This window comes from Bos indicus x Bos taurus, chromosome 5 (assembly GCF_003369695.1).
Source record: "Bos indicus x Bos taurus breed Angus x Brahman F1 hybrid chromosome 5, Bos_hybrid_MaternalHap_v2.0, whole genome shotgun sequence".
In the NCBI taxonomy this organism is placed as follows: Eukaryota; Metazoa; Chordata; class Mammalia; order Artiodactyla; family Bovidae; genus Bos; species Bos indicus x Bos taurus.
In genome coordinates, this window is record NC_040080.1 from 18,195,059 (window position 1) to 18,212,690 (window position 17,632).

Genomic DNA, 17,632 nt, shown 5'->3' on the forward strand with positions numbered 1-17,632 from the left:
TTAGAACTCCTAGTCTGGTCTGGTTGGGAGTTTGCTCATAGGCAACACATTTTAATTAAAGAATTTTTAGTCAACACTTTTTAGTTGCTATATTAACCCCATAAGATTACAGGTTAGGCAGAACACGAAAGAAATATTTGTTATATGCTGTTTTATGTACCCTGATACATGTTAAATGCTTGAATATACACTGAATAATCAATAAAGTCTTATACACATAAGGATAGACTCTTCTGAGACAAATTAAGACTTCTTTTTTGTTTTCTATTTGAATTTAAATTTTATGTGGAAGATTATGTGTGTGAAAACTGTAAGAAAGTTTGTGGGATAGAAGGCTGATGTCAGTGGATAAGGATACTAAATATAATAAAAATATATCCTTCTCTGGTCTCTTGCTGTACAGACATCCTGCATCCTTAGGCACACACAGCATCCTCCACACCACTCCTGGACCATCAGTGCTGCTCAGAACACCCCACATGTGCCTTTTTCAGTTCCTATTACAATCCCTCTCCCTCCCAGCTGCTATAACTCTCTTCTACCTTCTTCAAAAATTACATTTGTCCCATCACTCCTATTCATATCAAATAAACCCCCAAATTCAATTTTCTTAAATCATGGAAGTCATCAGGTATAAACTATATAATTTCTTACCATAGAACACAGAAATTGTATTGTTTCCACTTTTGACTTGTTAGTGTATGGCTAAGTGTTCTTCCAAAGTTTTGTCCTATACAGACGTCTTTAAAGAAACAAATGGGCAGAGAATCTCTGATAGTAACAATCAAAGGAGAACCTGTGACTCAGAGCACTTCATCCAAAGTTCTCTGGTCTTACCTGCAAAGGCCTATGAATATTTACATCTAAAATTTCAAAAGAGATTTGCAATTTGGCACAAATCCATCAATTCCTGTCTGATCTGTTTCATGACATCCTCTGTGCCTCCACTCCTACTAACCTAGTGTAAAATAATGTCTCACCCTGTACATACAGAAACAACTCCATCCACGAAGCTGTGTCCTCATTCTAGCCCTCCCTTCCCATAGGCTAACTGTGCAAAGGGATTTGTGTGTCGATTTGAAAATGTCTCATGTGATTGATCTTCATCTTCATTATGAAGATCAATATTCATTGGAATAGTTTAATCTATTATGTCAGGTAAGATCACTGGAGAAGAAATAGCAGAGACTTACAGCAGAAAACTATATGAAGCACATCACCCACAGAAGCTTTGTGCATTCAGGGAGGATGGGTCTGTCTCAGTCCTCTCTAGCCCATCTATATCCTATTGCCCCAGTGATCAGACACCAGCTTCCATGGCACTTTTCATTCTGCCATCACTGGGCAATACATTGATCATACCTGAGCAGACGACTCCTGCATCGTTCTCATGACTGCAGTTGTGCACTCTCCAGCCCTGGGAAGGGCACTTCCACACGTGGGATTCCTTTCCTCTGCAGTCCAATGTGTTCAGCAAGATGCGCCCTGATCCTGCCCCAAAATGAGCAGACCCCATGGCACTGAGGGCATCTCCACAGCCCAGCTGCCTGCACACCACGCGGGCATCGTCCAAGTCCCAGCCGTTATCACAGATGGTGCCCCAGGAGCCCTGGTCAAGGATCTCCACTCTCCCGGCGCAGGGACCTCTTCCGTCCACCACCCGGAGCTGTCTGCTGTCTGAGGAGAGAGAAATGGGACAACCGGGCATTGACAAGGGGGTAAGGGTCTTCTCCTGTGGGACCTTCACCTGAGCAGTAGAGGGCGCTCTCCTCTGAGGCTTCAGAGTCCCCTGGTTCTGACATGGAGTCACTGCACTGGGGCAGCACCTGAGTCTGGTTTCTTACAGCAGTTATAAGAGAATAATAACATTGAAAATGGGCAAAACCAGGAAATATGACAGAAGTGTTAACCTCTGATTTGTAGAGTTCTGCACAGCATCTGAGAAAGATTTACCAGAAATGTTAGTCTCTCTACCCGGAGCAGTTGAATGAGTTCAGAGTCACAGGTATGGGCTGGCTGCTGGATGGATTCCTTATAAACAACACATGTGTTGGTGCCCTTGACCTTAGAGTTAAAGGGATTAGATGAAAGGAAATGGAGTCAGGAACCGGCCTCATCAGAAGCCTCAGGTAGCAGCCATGAATCCTCTATCATTAGAATCATTCTCCTTAGTACAGTCATGCAGAATTGAAAAGCAAAATGGACTCCAGTATTCTTGCCTGGAGAATCCCATGGACAGAGGAGCCTGGCTGGCTACAGTCCTTAGCAAAGAGTTTTGACTTAGCAAGCTCACATACATGTGAATACTAACTATAAGAAAGCTGCAGTAGCTATAGCAAGGTCACAGAAAGGAGACTTTAAGGGAAGATGTGCTAATTTAGTTAAAGAGGATATTTTCATGATCATACAGTGGTACGCCCTTAATAAAGATATTACAGATATCAGAATCCAGGGAAGATATCGAAACACAGCTTTGAAATACAGAATAATACTTGACAGAATGAAAAGAAGAAATAGACAAAATAACAATCAACCTAGGGGAACTTTAACAAATCTTTTTCAATACCATGCAGACCAGGCATACAAAAAAGAAGAAAGACTATAGAAGATGTAAAACACCACAATCAACACATTTAGCTAAATAATATATAAAGAGCAATGCACCCAATAATGAAAGAATTCACATTATTGTAAATGCACTAGGAACATTTATCAAAAATGACCATATGGTAGGACAAAAACCTTCAGATAATTGAATTTATACAGAGTATTTACTCTGACCACAGTGTGATTAAATTAAGAATTAATAAGAAAATACAGTTAGCCATCCTTATTTGGAGAAATTAAGCAACATCCTTCCGAAGAAGTACCTGGGTCTGGGAATAAATTTAAACATTAGAAAATATTGTGAAATAGTGATTGCAAAGATATGATATAACTAAATTCTTCTAATGCAACTAAAGTAGTGCTTAAGGGAAATTTATACCTTAGATTTAGAAAAGAAGAAAGGCTGAAAATGAAAAAACATGTAAGCTTCTATTTAAGAAACCAGGAGAAGAGAAAATAAAGCCTAAAGGATACAGAAGTTGGGATTAACAAAGAAAAGAACAAAAATTAATTTTAAAAAAGAAGGTAAGCATGGTGGTAGTGATGGTGGTTTAGCCCCTAAGTCAAGTCCTACTCTTGCGACTCCATGGACTGTGGCCCACCAGGCTCCTCTGTCCATGGGATTTTAGGCAAGAATATTGGAGTGGGTTGCTGTTTCCTTCTCCACGGGATCTTCTTAACCCAGAGATTCAACCTGCGTCTCCTGCATTGTAGGTGGTCTCCTGCATTGCAAGCGAATTCTTTACTGCTGAGCCACCAGGGAAGCCCAAGGTAAGCATGATAGAGAAAACAGAGGAAAACCTTTCAAACATGGCTCCTTGAAAATTGATAACCACCGAGCAATACCAAACAAGAACAAAGAGAAAATGAACTTAACAATACCAAGAATGAAGAAATGTCACTATAAATCATACAAATATTTTGGTCATAGTTTTATTGAGATTAAATTTACATATCTAATGTGGATGAATACTCAGAAGATTTTCAATTTCTCCACAACCTTGCCAACACTTATTTTTTTTTTAATCATAGCCATTTTGAGAGGTGTGAGATGATATCTTTTATGGTTTTGATTTACATTTCTCTGATGAGTAATAATATTGAGCATATTTTCCTATACGTATCGGCTATTTCTATATCGTCTTTGGAGAAATGTCCATTCAAGTCTCTGGTTAATTTTTTAATTGGGTTATTATGCTTTTTTTTCTTGTTGTTGTTTTGCCCTTGAGTTGTAGGATTTCCTTATATATTTTGCAAATTGTCTATTTTTGCCTGTTCTTTTGGTGTCATATCCATGAAATCATGAAATAATGTATATTTATTTGGTGAGGAAATAAATTATCAGGTATCTAAAATGTAATTTGTATCCGTTGATGATATTACAATATCACACACAGTAAAATAAATTCAGATTCAGTACAGTTATAAATATTCTTTACTCAAATTATAAAGTTATTTGAAGAAAATGAAATGATTAAAAGCTATTTTGAGATGAAGAATGGCATCTGAAACACTGCATTAAAGGCAGAATTCATAAAAGTAAAACATAGTATATTTGATCATATAACCACCCCACATACACAACCCTAAAGACATATGCAAAAAATGCGGTAAATACTTTCAGTAGCATTTAAGAAAAGCAGTAAGTGGTGTTAATTTGTAGAGAGTTCCTATAAATAAATGAAATTTTAAACATTTTAGAGAAAAAATATAAACGATGATGGAAGATATCTTAAAGATATCTGAAATACCTTTGAGTATTTACTTGTTTATCATGTCCACATTCCACGACAAATACACACACATATATACCCCTGAATGAAGGTTCCACTAGAGGAAGGACCTTGCATATCTTATTTACCCCATGTTCTGCTATTAGGATCGTGACTGCACATTCACCATTCAACAAGAATGCATGGAGAAGCTTTTCTAAATACCATGATGGGGCTTGATAAATATTTACTGAATGAATATGTAGATGAATAAAATTCAGTGAAATAGAATTTCTTTAAGTTCACGGTAATCAGCAAAATAGTAAAGCAAATATAAATTAATGGTAATGTTTTCTGATAATAAATGGTGCATATAAAAAATAATTAGTGCATAAGCACAGAATTAATTTATATTCAAATTTCCACTTATGTGATTTTTAAAAAGCTTGTCTTAAATTTATTTTTGGCTGTACTGGGTCTTGGCGCTGCACGTGGGCTTTCTCTAGTTGTGGTGCACAGGCTTAGTTTTTCCATGGCATATGAAATCTTCCTGGTGTGTGCGCATGTGTGTGCTGTTTCTTCAGTCGTGTCCAACTCCTGTGACCCAATGGACTGTAGCCTGCCAGGCTCACCTGTTCATGGGATTCCCCAGGCATGAATACTGGAGTGAGTTCCCATGCCCTCCTCCAGAGAATCTTCCAGACCCAGGGATCAAACCTGCATCTCTTATATCTTCTGCACTGGCAGGCAGATTCTTTACTGCTTCCTGGATGGGAGATCAGATTCATGTCTTCTGCATTGACAAGTGGATTTTAACCACTGGACCACCCAGGAAGCCCCACTTATGCAATTTTCAATGGACAATTATTAAATGAATTCTAAGCTACTGTTATGTGTTAGTCAGTATGACATTGGTCAAGCAAAGATTGCTGTAAAGAGAGAAAACTCTTTAAAAAGGGAATATATAGAAAAAGTCAGAAAAAAAAAATAGCTACCTAGTAAGGCAGAAATGTGTGCAGTAGACTCAAATAAATTTTCTAAGAAAGATTTGTATTTAGAGGAAGCAAAATTAACCAAAAAAAGACACAAAAGAATTGTAAGTGAAAGAAATACACGTAAGTTCAAAAAACACAAGAAAATGGAAGTGTAAATGGTTCTTGTCATAAAATATGAGAACTTGTGTATTCTCTCCACATCATCCTACCAAACTTGCTACCCACTTCAAGCAGAGAACCACTGAAAAAATGATGGCAGGGCCTCTGTGAGGTGATTGCTCACTTTCAGGGTCAGAGAGTTCACCACAATCCATTTTATGGTGCTTTATTGTCAAAAAGGTATAATAAATAAAAGTCCAATAGTTTAACACTACTTTGGCCTTTGAATGAAAAGACAAAGAAATGAAGAAACAGAGGCAAGGAAAGGGACAAATCTCTGCTTTTGAAATATCTATCTCATTTACTTTAATCTATTTCATTCTCTCATTTGTAGATTTCAGGCAATGTCCAACATATCATTCAAGGTATACCTGAATGGGGTGTGTGTGGAAGGTGGGGAATAAGAGAGAGAAATGTTGAAGGAAGTAAGGTGCTATGGTTTGACTATTTGTCACCCCACCAACATTTTTTTTTAATTCCAATTTCCAGTGTAATGGTATGAAGTGGTGGAGCCTTCTCAAACTCCTCCAAAAAGGATGAAAGGAACACTCCCAAAGCCATTTTATGAAGCTGAAATTATCCTGATACCAAAACCAGACAAGGACACCACAAGAAAAGAAAATACTGGCTAATAACCCAAAAAAATACAGATGCAAAATCTTCAACCAAATATTAGAAAACCAAATTCAACAATGCATGAAGAGAATACTGGACAACCCACTCCAGTATTCTTGCCTGGGAAATCTAAGACGGAGGAGCCTCGCTAGCTATAGTCCATTGGACCACAAAGTATCAGGCATAACTTAGTGACTAAACAACAACAATAATAACAACACCAAGATCAACAGAGATTTGTTCCAAGGATGCAAGGATGGTTCAATATTCACAAATTAATTAATGTGATACACCAAATAAAATAAAGGCAAAAATCATACCCTTTCAACAGATGAAGAACAGATATGTGACAAAATTCAACAGCCGTTTATGATACAAAAGATCTTTACAAAGTAGATATAAAGGGATTATACCTCAACAAAATAAATATCATGACAAACCCTCAGCAAACATCCTACTCAACTGTAAAAAGCTGAAAGCTTTTCTTCTGAGATCAAACACAAGGCAAAAATACCTACTCTCATCACTTTTATTCAACACAGTTTTGGTAGTTCTAGTCAGAATCATCAAGCAAGGAAAAGAAAATAAGAACACTCAAATCTGAAAGGAAGAGTCAAAACTGAGACACTATTGAAAACTTTAAGACATTGTGAAAGACATTAAAGAAGGCACAAATAAATTGAAAGATATTCTGTGCTCATGGATTGGAAGACCTAATATTGTTAAAATGATCACACTACATAAAGCAACCTACAGATTCACTACCACCCTTATCCAAATTTTTCAATGAAAATTTTCACAAATATGGAACAAAGAGTTCTGAAATTTGTGTGGAACCATAAAAGAGAGTGAATAGCCAAAGAAATCTTGAGAAAGAATGACAGAAGGGTCATGCTTCCTGATTTCAAACTATATTACAAAGCTGTATTAATCAAACAGTATGGTATTGCTATAAAAATGGACACAAAAATCACTGGAACAGAATAGAGATGCCAGAAATAAACCCAAATATATGTGGTCAATCAATTTATGACAAAAAAGTAGAGATTATAGCATCAGGAAAGGACTGTCTCTTCAAAAATGGTGTTGTGAAAGCTGGACGGTTACATGCAAAAGAATGAAACTGAAAAACTCTTACACCATTCACAAAAACTAACTCAAAATGAATTAAAGACTTGATCATAAGTCCTGAAGCCATAAAAATCCTAGAAGAGGGGCTTCCTTGTGGCTGTGGTAAAGAATCCACCCACCAATGCAGGAGACTCAAGTGTGATCCTTGATCCAGGAAGATCCCAGATGCCACGGAGCAACTCAGCCCATTCGCCACAACTGTTAAGCCTGTGCTTTAGAGCCCGGGAACAGCAACTATTGAGCCCACGTGCCACAACTCCTGAAGCTCGGTGCCCTCCAGCCTGTTCTCCTCAACAAAAGAAGCCACTGCAATAAGAAGCCTGTGCAATGCAATGAAGAGTAGCCCCTGCTCACTGCAATTAGAGGAAAGCCCATGCAGCAACAAAGACCCAGCACAGCCAAAAATAAATAAATTTTTAAAATTATTTTAAAAATCCTAGAAGAAAAATTAGGATGAAAAGGTCCTGACATCAATCATCATGAGGATATTTTGGGTTTGATGCCAAAAGCAAAAGCAACAAGAGCAAAAATAAGCATTGAAACTACAGAAAGCTAAAAAACTTCTGCACAACAAAGGGAAAAGGTCAACAAAATGAAAAGGTAATTTATGGAGTTGGAGAAAATATTTGCAAATTACATTTCTGACAAGGGTTAATATCCAAAATACTTAACGAATTCATACATCTCAATAGCAAAAGCAAACCAACAGACAATCATTAAAAAACGGGCAGAAGACCTGAATAGACATTTTTTTTTTCAAAGAAGACATAAAGAGGGCCAAAAGGTACATGAAAAGGCGCACAATGTTATGTCATCAGAAAAATGCAAATCAAACTATAATGGGGTAACATCTCACATCTGTTAGAATGGCTTTTATCCAAAAGACAAGAAATAACAGGACTTGGTGAAAACGCGGAGAGAAGGCAAACCTTGTGCACAGTTGGGTGGGGCGGGGAGGGAGGAATGTGAGTTGATGCAGCCCCTATGGAGAACAGTATTGAGGCTCTCCAAAAATTAAAAATAAAACTGTCATATGGTTCATCAATTTCACTTCTGGGTATTTATCTGAAAGAAACAAAATACCAACTTGAAAAAACTGTGCAACCAAATGATCATTGCAGCATTATTTACAATAGCCAAACAACGTAAGTCTTCACTGATGGATAAATGGTGATATGTACGTATGTCCAGCCAACAAAAAGAAGAAAATCCTGCCATGTGTAGCAACATAGATGAACCTTGAGGGCATTATGCTAATTTATATGTGGAATGTTAAATCAAATACAAAAAAAGGTGGGGTTCAGAGATGCAGAGTACAGTTTGGTGGTGGCAAGATGTGGATTGATGTGGGCAAAACAAGTGGAGGTAGTCTAAAGGTACAAACTTGCAGTTCTAAAGTGAATTCCATGAAGATGTAATGTACAGCATGGTGACTACAATGAATCTGTATTATATACTTAAAAGTTGGTAAGAAAAATTCTCCTCATAATCAAAAAATTGTAATGATACATGGTGATGGATATTACTAGACTCACTGTGGTGATCATTTACCAATATACAGAAATATATAAGCTTTGCATTTAACACCTGAAACTAATACAATGTTATGTGAATTATAGCCAAATTAAAACTCTAAATAACAAGGTTGAAATGTGGATTAAATTAGCTCCATCCTAACGTCATTTTGTGGACCCAACTTAAACTCATGACTTAGACTTTTAAAATATAAAATCTCACTACTGACATCCTACAGGATTGGGACAGACACACAGAAACAGAGAGTAAGTCACCTTCACACAAGATGTAGGCTTCCTCCTTGGGAGAGCAGGAAGTGTAATTCCAAGGGTCAGAAGGACACTGCCAGAGAGAGGTGTCAGTTTTCTGACACCGGATTCCATCCACCCACTGGGGTCTAGAACCTTCCCTGAGACCAACAGAAGAGTTGAGGGTTCCACTCTCCCCACAGCCAAGCTGTCTGCAGATCATGGACACAGTGATGTCTTCCATGGGGCTGCGGCAGACACTGCCCCAGGTCCCGTTGTAGAAAACTTCCAGCCACCCAGCACACTGCTGGTCCTCGCTCACCATCCTGAGGGCCAGGAACTCTAAGGTTGAAAGGGGAGGAGACAGGACACAGTGAGCTTTCCACTCAGTGCTCTGGGTTTTCCTCTTTCCCAGAAATCGTGAACACTCACCCCTGACCCAGCTGAGGAGATACCCACTAGGTGACAAGACTGAAATCTGTCTCCCTTTTACTTGACTTTGTCCATTAATGTCTGTCTTTCTATTTCTACCACAATGATGTAGTGAATACGAACAGAGAGAAAGACCAACATAGGCACCTGCAGGGAAGGGCCCTGAGCCTTGTTTCCTGATAAAACCTGTAAAAGAGCATGTGAAAGGGATGTGGGTAGTGGAGAAACAGGCAGAACAGTGAACCCACAAATGTCTATGTCCAGTGTTTCAATCCTGTGAATGTTGCCTTATATTTCAAAAGGGATTTTACACACATTATTAAGACAAGAAACTTAGGAGCTTGGGATGGTGAAACTAACCTGCAATATTATGAATTAACCATATAAACCCAATCTAATTATCCCTAAAATTGGAATACTCTTCCTGAGTGTGGTTAGAGGAAGGTGAGACACTGAAGAATGGTCAGGGGAGGGAATGTTGTCTGAAGAAGAAGATGGGCTCCAAGCCAAGGAATGAGGCCACATGGGAAGCAGAAAAGACTGGCAAAGGAGTTCTCCCCAGGGCCTCCAGGAAGAAAGCAGCCCTGTGGACACTGGGGTGTTGGTCTGGTCAGATCCCTTGTCAGACTCCTAGCGTATAGAACTGAACAGAGTAAATCTGTGCTTTCATTCCAAAGTCAACAAGATCACCAGACTGCACTACCACAGGGAAATGAAGGAGAGCCCTGCTTTCATGTGGAAACCGTAAGAAATGGCTCTACCAGGAAACACTGCTGAGAACAAAGGACCAGACTCTCAGCTGCTGCAGAAGAAAGTGAAAGCACTTAGTCTTCACGTCTGCTGGAAACACAGGCTCCATGGGAGGAAGCCTTCTTCTCTGGTCCTTTCAGCATCTCTCCCTCAGGGCTCAGACCCCCATCTTCCAGTGCCCCACCCCTCCCCCAAACTGTGGACAGTGTGCAGCCCAGACCTGAGCAGATGACCCCCGCGTCCTGCTTGTGTCTGCAGTCGTGCTGCCCCCAGCCCCGGGAAGGGCACCTCCACACATGGGACTCCTTTCCTGTGCAGTTCAGGTCATCCAGCCAGATGGGTCCTGATCCTGCCCCGAAGTGAGCAGACCTCGTGGCATTGAGGGCTTGTCCACAGCCCAGCTGCCTGCACACCACGTGGGCATCATCCAGGTCCCAGCCATCATCACAGATGGTGCCCCAGGAGCCCTGGTCAAGGATCTCCACTCTCCCGGCGCAGTGACCACCCCCATCCACCAGGCGGAGCTGTCTGCTGTCTGAGGAGAGAGAAATCGGACAATGAGGTGGTGACCGGGCGGGTGGACGGGGTGGCGGGCGGCAGATAAGCGCCTTCTATCGTGTAGGACCCTCACCTGAGCAGTAGGGGGCGCTGTTCTCTGAGGCTGCAGAACCTGTTGGTTCAGAGAGGGAGTCGCTGCACTGGGGTAGCACCTGGGTCTGGTTTCCTGCAGAAATAGCAATGATCAAAGGGACATGAGTTAAAGCAAACTCCGGGAGATAGTGAAGGATAGAGAAGCCTGACGTGCTGCACTCCAGGGGATCGAAAAGAATTAGACACGACTGAGTGTTCTTGCCTGGAGAATCCCAGGGACGGGGGAGCCTGGTGGGCTGCCGTCTATGGGTTCACACAGAAGTCAGACACGACTGAAGCGACTTAGCAGCAGCAGCAGGAAAGCGACTGAACAGCAGCACATAATCTTTGCTGTTACATTTCACTGAGAAGTGAGGTCTGTGCCTCCTTCCCTTAAAGTTCTGCTGACCTTCGTGAATTTCTAGTAAGTAATGCTGCTGCTGCTAAGTCGCTTCAGTCGTGTCCGACTCTGTGTGACCCCATAGACGGCAGCCCACCAGGCTTTTCTGTCCCTGGGATTCTCCAGTGAAGAATACTGGAGTGGGTTGCCATTTCCTTCTCCAATGCATGCATGCATGCGAAGCCACCCCAGTCATGTCCGACTCTGTAGTAATAGAAGGGAGTTCTCCAAGCCAGGCTTCAGCAATACGTGAACCGTGAACTTCCTGATGTTCAAGCTGGTTTTTTTTTTTTTAAACTTTACATAACTGTATTAGTTTTGCCAAATATCAAAATGAATCCACCACAGGTTTTAGAAAAGGCAGAGGAACCAGAGATCAAATTACCAACATCCGCTGGATCATCGAAAAAGCAAGAGAGTTCCAAAAAAACATCTATTTCTGCTTTATTGACTATGCCAAAGCCTTTGACTGTGTGGATCACAGTAAACTGTGGAAAATTCTGAAAGAGATGGGAATACCAGACCACCTGACCTGTCTCTTGAGAAACCTATATGCAGGTCAGGAAGCAACAGTTAGAACTGGACATGGAACAACAGACTGGTTCCAAATAGGAAAAGGAGTACGTCAAGGTTGTATATTGTCACCCTGCTTATTTAACTTGTATTCAGAGTACATCACGAGAAATGCTGGGCTGGAAGAAGCACAAGCTGAAATCAAGATTGCTGTGAGAAATATCAATCACCTCAGATATGCAGATGACACCACCCTTATGGCAGAGAGTGAAAAGGAACTAAAAAGCCTCTTGATGAAAGTGAAAGAGGAGAGTGAAAAAGTTGGCTTAAAGCTCAACATTCAGAAAACAAATATCATGGCATCTGGTCCCATCACTTCATGGGAAATAGATGGGGAAACAGTGGAAACAGTGTCAGACTTTATTTTGGGGGGCTCCAAAATCACTGCAGATGGTGATTTCAGCCATGAAATTAAAAGATGCTTACTCCTTAGAAGGAAAGTTATGACCAACCTAGATAGCATATTAAAAAGAAGAGACATTACTTTGCCAACAAAGGTCCGTCTAGTCAAGGCTATGGTATTTCCAGTGGTCATGTATGGATGTGAGAGTTGGACTGTGAAGAAAGCTGAGCGCCGAAGAATTGATGCTTTTGAACTGTGGTGTTGGAGAAAACTCCTGAGAGTCCCTTGGACTGCAAGGAGATCCAACCAGTCCATTCTGAAGGAGATCAGCCCTGGGATTTCTTTGGAAGGAATGATGCTAAAGCTGAAACTCCAGTACTTTGGCCACCTCATGCGAAGTGTTGACTCATTGGAAAAGACTGATGCTGGAAGGGATTGGGGGCAGGAGGAGAAGGGGACGACAGAGGATGAGATGGCTGGATGGCATCACTGACTCGATGGACATGAGTCTGAGTGAACTCCAGGTGTTGGTGATGGACAGGGAGGCCTGATGTGCTGTGATTCATGGGGTCGCAAAGAGTCGGACATGACTGAGCGACTGAACTGAACAGAACTGAACTTAAATTTGCTTGACTCTTAGCACTAGGTCTGAAAACTCTTGCAACTTCCTGTGAAATCACTGAGGACTTTTGCTTTAGGGCAAATCTGTCCTGTTGAGACTCTCGTCCTGTGGAGACTATCATATGCAGGTCTCTGGTCACTCAGTTCAACCCAGCTGACCTTCCAGTTGCCAGGCTTGTCCTCATGAACCATCCTGGATCCCCAGCCCAGTTGTGTCCTCAGATGATGTCAGCCCCAGCTGATACTGGGCTGCAACCTGATAAGACTCCAAGACAATACAAATCAGAACACTTTCCAAATTCCTTCCCAAACTCCAGGAAATCATGAGCAAAAGTAAAAAGGGGTTTTAAGATGTTAAGTTTTGTGGGAAATTTGGTTATGCAGCAATAGTAACCAAACACTTATAATTACCATACTACTAACTATTTACTGAAGACAAATGAAGTGTTTGTTTTCAGAAGAAAAGTATATGTGTTTTATATGCATATATTTGTATATGCAAATTTGTATATGCATATATACCAAGGAATGAGGCCACATACAAATACAAATGGCCACATACAAATGAGGCCACTATACAAATCATATAAATTTGTGTATGCATATGCATAGCATCTTTATCCATAATGGCCCAAATTTGGGATACCACCTAAAACATGTGACATTGCTTTTAGAACAAAGTAACAGGCAGAAGCTAGAAGGAGTGGAGGAGGTTATTAGCAGAAGCCTGATGGGCTTGGGCAATGCTGTCAATGAAGATTGAAAGGAAGTGAAGAAATACAGTTGCGGCTGAAGCAAAAATATATGGTGATATTTATGCAAAATAAAATGGTTGCCATAAGTGACTAGATTTTGAAGTACTTTGTTACCAGGCAACAGTAACCAGAAACACCTTTCTTCAGTCTCAGTAACTATAGACCAAAACAAGCAAAGCCAGTCACTAAATATTTAGAACATTTGAGTGAGGTGATTTAACAAACATACCTCTCAAAACTAGAGAATACACCTTATTCCAAGCACTTACAGGTCATTTTCCAAGGCTGATCATATATTATACATAAGTGAGATCCAAAAAATTTTCAAAGGGTAAAATAATTAAAACTATATGTTTTTTTATTAAAGTAGAATTAAGCTAAAAACAAAAGACAAATTGTAAAATCTTCCATTGTTTGTTTAGTAGCTAAGTCATGTCTGACTCTTTTGCAGCCTCCAGGACTGTAGCTCATCAGTCTCCTCTATCCATGGGATTTCCCAGCCAAGAATACTGGAGTGGGTTGCCATTTCCTTCTCCAAAAACCTTCTGTAGGGAGGTATAATTTTCATGCATTAAAATACACATATTTTGAGTATGTTTTCATAAGTTTTGACAGTTGCATGTGCCAGCATAACCGTTACCACAGTTAAAATTCAGAATATATAGCATTATTCACAAAGTTCCTGTATGCCTCTTGCAACCAATAAAAGCCCCACAACCAGGGGCTCTTGCCTGCCAGAACCAGGCAAATACTGATTTGTCTTTTATCATAAATAGATTAGTTGTGTTTTTTGAGAATTTAATAAAATCATAGAGTATGTAATCCCTTTTAGATTGTTTCTTTCACTTAGCATACTTTGAGATTTTCTGTGTAGTTGGATTTATGAGTAGCTTTTTCTATTGTTAAAGTCTTACATGTATGAATATGCCAAAGAAAGTTTTCCTTTCTTTCATTAAAGAAAATTAGAGTGGCTTATACTTTTTTATTCTTTTAAATAAACATGTCTGATTTTTCGGCCTAAATTTTTTGTGGATATCTTTTCATCCCTCTTGGGTAACAGAAATTTTGGGTGACATAGAGTTGCTAAGAATTTTTTCCTGTATGTTATCATCAGCAATGTATAAAGGTTCTTGTGGATCAATAATCTTCTCCAAACTTCGATTTGTCAGTCTCCTTAATTCTAGCCAGTCTAATTTGTGAATTTATATCTCATACTTTAATTTGAATTTCTTTAATAACTAATGATATTTGGTATCTTTTCATTTACTTATTGACCATTTGTATATAATCTTTGGGAAAGTGTCTTTCTTAATATTTTGCCCATGCTTAAACTGGATAGTTCTTTTCTTATTTTTCTGTTATAAATTTTTCACTTATTCTTGTTACAAATCCTTTGTTAGATATATGTATTGCAATTAATTTCTCCCTATCAGTTGAATGCCTTTTCATTTTCTTATTTTTTTTTCAAAAAGCAAAAAGTATTAATTTTAATGAAAATCACATCTCATTATTTTTTTTTAGATGAAAACAGGTTTTTTAATATTGGAACCCCCCAACAGCCACTGGAACCTAAGTGCTCCTTAATTTTTATCCTTGTGAGTATCACAGACAACAACAAAAACAGGTTGGCACCAGTTTTTTCTGTTAGTGCCCTGTGTCTTCAGGGAAGCAGTCGCCCCTCCTGGGAGAGGAAGAGGCTCCTTTCGGAGGAACACAGGGCCCTCCCTGGCTGTCCTCATCGCCAGCATCCTCAGAACTCACAGATATTAACAGACAGCACTTCCTGAAGTTTCCAGGACTTTAATTTTCCCTGCTTTATCCCCACCACCCCTGACTTTCTTTTTTTTTTTTTTCCTTTTTTAAAAATAATCAAATTGGCAGAAAACGGGCCGGGGCTGGTGGCCACTGGGCAAGGGGGGATCCACTGAAAAATCCCCCAAATTCACACTGAGGTTTCAGGTCAGATTGCTGAGGTGGGGCCAGTCCATCAGGGTAGCTCAAATAAATGGTTATTCCCATATAAAATTTAACTATAAAACTGGTAGAAGAAAATGTAAGAAAAATTATTATGATTGTGGACTGGGCAAACATTTCCTAAGTTAGATAAGACATATCTTAGGAAATGTTTGCCCACTCCACCAATCATAATAATTTTTCTTACATTTTCTTCTACCAGTTTTATAATTAAATTTTATATGGGAGTAACCATTTATTTGAGCTACCCTGATGGACTGGGGTTTTCCTTCAGGGTGAGGATGGGGTAATGGCGCTTATGATGTGAAATAAGGATCACAGTTCATTTTTCCCCCCATGCAGATATTCAATTAGCAGATCATTTTTTGAAGAGAATGTATTTTCCCCTTTGAAATATCTCTATGCTTTTCTAGAATTTCAACACATACATGGGTTTGGGTCTGTTGCTAAACTTTATTGTGCTCTGTTGATCTATTTAGCTATTCTTATTCATGGCCATGTTGCTGTGGATATGTAGTAGGAAACTTGAAGTTAGCTTACTTCTTTTTGGCCCTTCTTTTTCAAAATTGTTTTGTCCAGTCCACTTCTTTCACATTTAAATAAATGTTTAGAATTTGCTTGTAAATTTCTACAAAAATATTGCTTGGCTTTTTATTAGGATTAGATTTAGTTTGTATGTTAAGGGAAGAGAGTTGACAGCCTATTAAGTTTTCTAATCCATGAACATGGTATTATGTCTTTATTTTTTTAGATGCTCTGTGACTTTCAATGCAAGCCCTTTAGATATTTTAAGTTTCTTCCTACATATTTAATAGTTTTCATACTATAACAAATGGGATTTTCCCCTAGATTTTTCTAGTATAAAGAAGCACCACTTATATCTGATTTATGCTTCACTGGTCACTAGTGAAGACAGTCTGTCCACATGGATGAACTATATGTAAGTCATCAATCTGCAACCCTAAGCAATGTGAGAATGCTGGTCCTGCATCTGACCAGCAGTTTCAAATTTTAAACAGCACACTAAATAATCATTTAGTTATTCCACTTTATTCAATATTTTTTCTGCTATTTTATTGATTTTTTACAGTTTAACTATAATGTTTCTGAGAAAAGGTCTTTTACATTAGGGTTATAAGGTGACCTATTAGTTTTATCAGCTTGAATTTTCAAGCCTCTCCCCAAGTTAGAAATTATTCATTTAAATACACCTTTTCCCACCTTCTTCTCTCTTCTCCTAGATATTTTTATGTTAGTGTAGACGCATAAATCACATAGGATATATTCTTCCTTTTTTACTCATTTTTAACCACTGATTCTATCTTTAATTTGATCTACTCTGTTGTAGATGCTCTTAGTTGCAATTTTCCCCATTTCATTTATTAAACTCTTCAGCACCAGAATTTCTGTTTGGTTCTTTTTAGGACTTCTCTTTGTTAAACTTCTCATTTTTTCATCTATTGTTTCCCTGATTTCATTGAATTGCCTTTCTGTCTTTTCTTACAGCTCATTCAGTTTCCTCAAAACAGCTGTGTTGGATTCTTTATAAGCTAGATTACAAAGATCCATGTCATTGACATGTGTCTTTGTCAGTTTTGAAAAGTTACTGTTACTCTTTGGTGATGACTACTTTCTTTAATTCTTCAAGTTTCTTGAAATTTTGCATTGCTGCTTTTGCTTTAGATGTAGCAGACACCACATTAAATCTTTACTGATTACCTTCAGGTGGTATATACTATTCTCTGACCTTGTATAGAGCCGCTCTACATTTCTTGCTTCCTCTTAAAGAAATACCTTAAGTTTTTATGTCTTCTTTGGTCCTTAAAACTCAGCAGGTTGCTGAAAACCTCTCTTTTGTTTTGCAGAATGGTGTACTACAGCTGAAGCGTGTGGTTACCTCCTTGCCCACAGACCCTAGTCTGTTTTTGGATATCACTCCATTTATTCGAGTTTGCTTTCACATACTTGGAAACACATAAAAGCAGCTGTCAGAAAGGTGGCAGTAAAGATGATTTACTAAAGATTTAGTACCCTCAGGGACCTGGAGTACCTATGGGCCCAGGGAGAGAGATCTTTGGGTGACATTTTCCTAGAGACTTATGGATGGGCTTCCTGCTGAAGCCCTGAGTGTAGTCACAGGAATTGCATCCCTTTTACACTTTTTGACCTTCT

The 17,632-nt window shown here is 39.2% G+C and overlaps 1 protein-coding gene across 1 annotated transcript in view; it reads right to left on the bottom strand.

The window, feature by feature from the left end:
• The window catches only part of LOC113892401 (antigen WC1.1-like), a 57,524-nt gene that overhangs the window by 15,599 nt on the left and 24,293 nt on the right, over positions 1 to 17,632 (bottom strand). Inside the window, exons 6-9 of the mRNA XM_027541221.1 lie at positions 10,796 to 10,888; positions 10,385 to 10,699; positions 9,010 to 9,324; positions 1,363 to 1,677 (exon numbers count right to left, since the gene is read on the bottom strand). Of these exons, the coding sequence (XP_027397022.1) occupies positions 1,363 to 1,677; positions 9,010 to 9,324; positions 10,385 to 10,699; positions 10,796 to 10,888 (1,038 nt within the window). The remainder of the gene's footprint in view (positions 1 to 1,362; positions 1,678 to 9,009; positions 9,325 to 10,384; positions 10,700 to 10,795; positions 10,889 to 17,632) is intronic.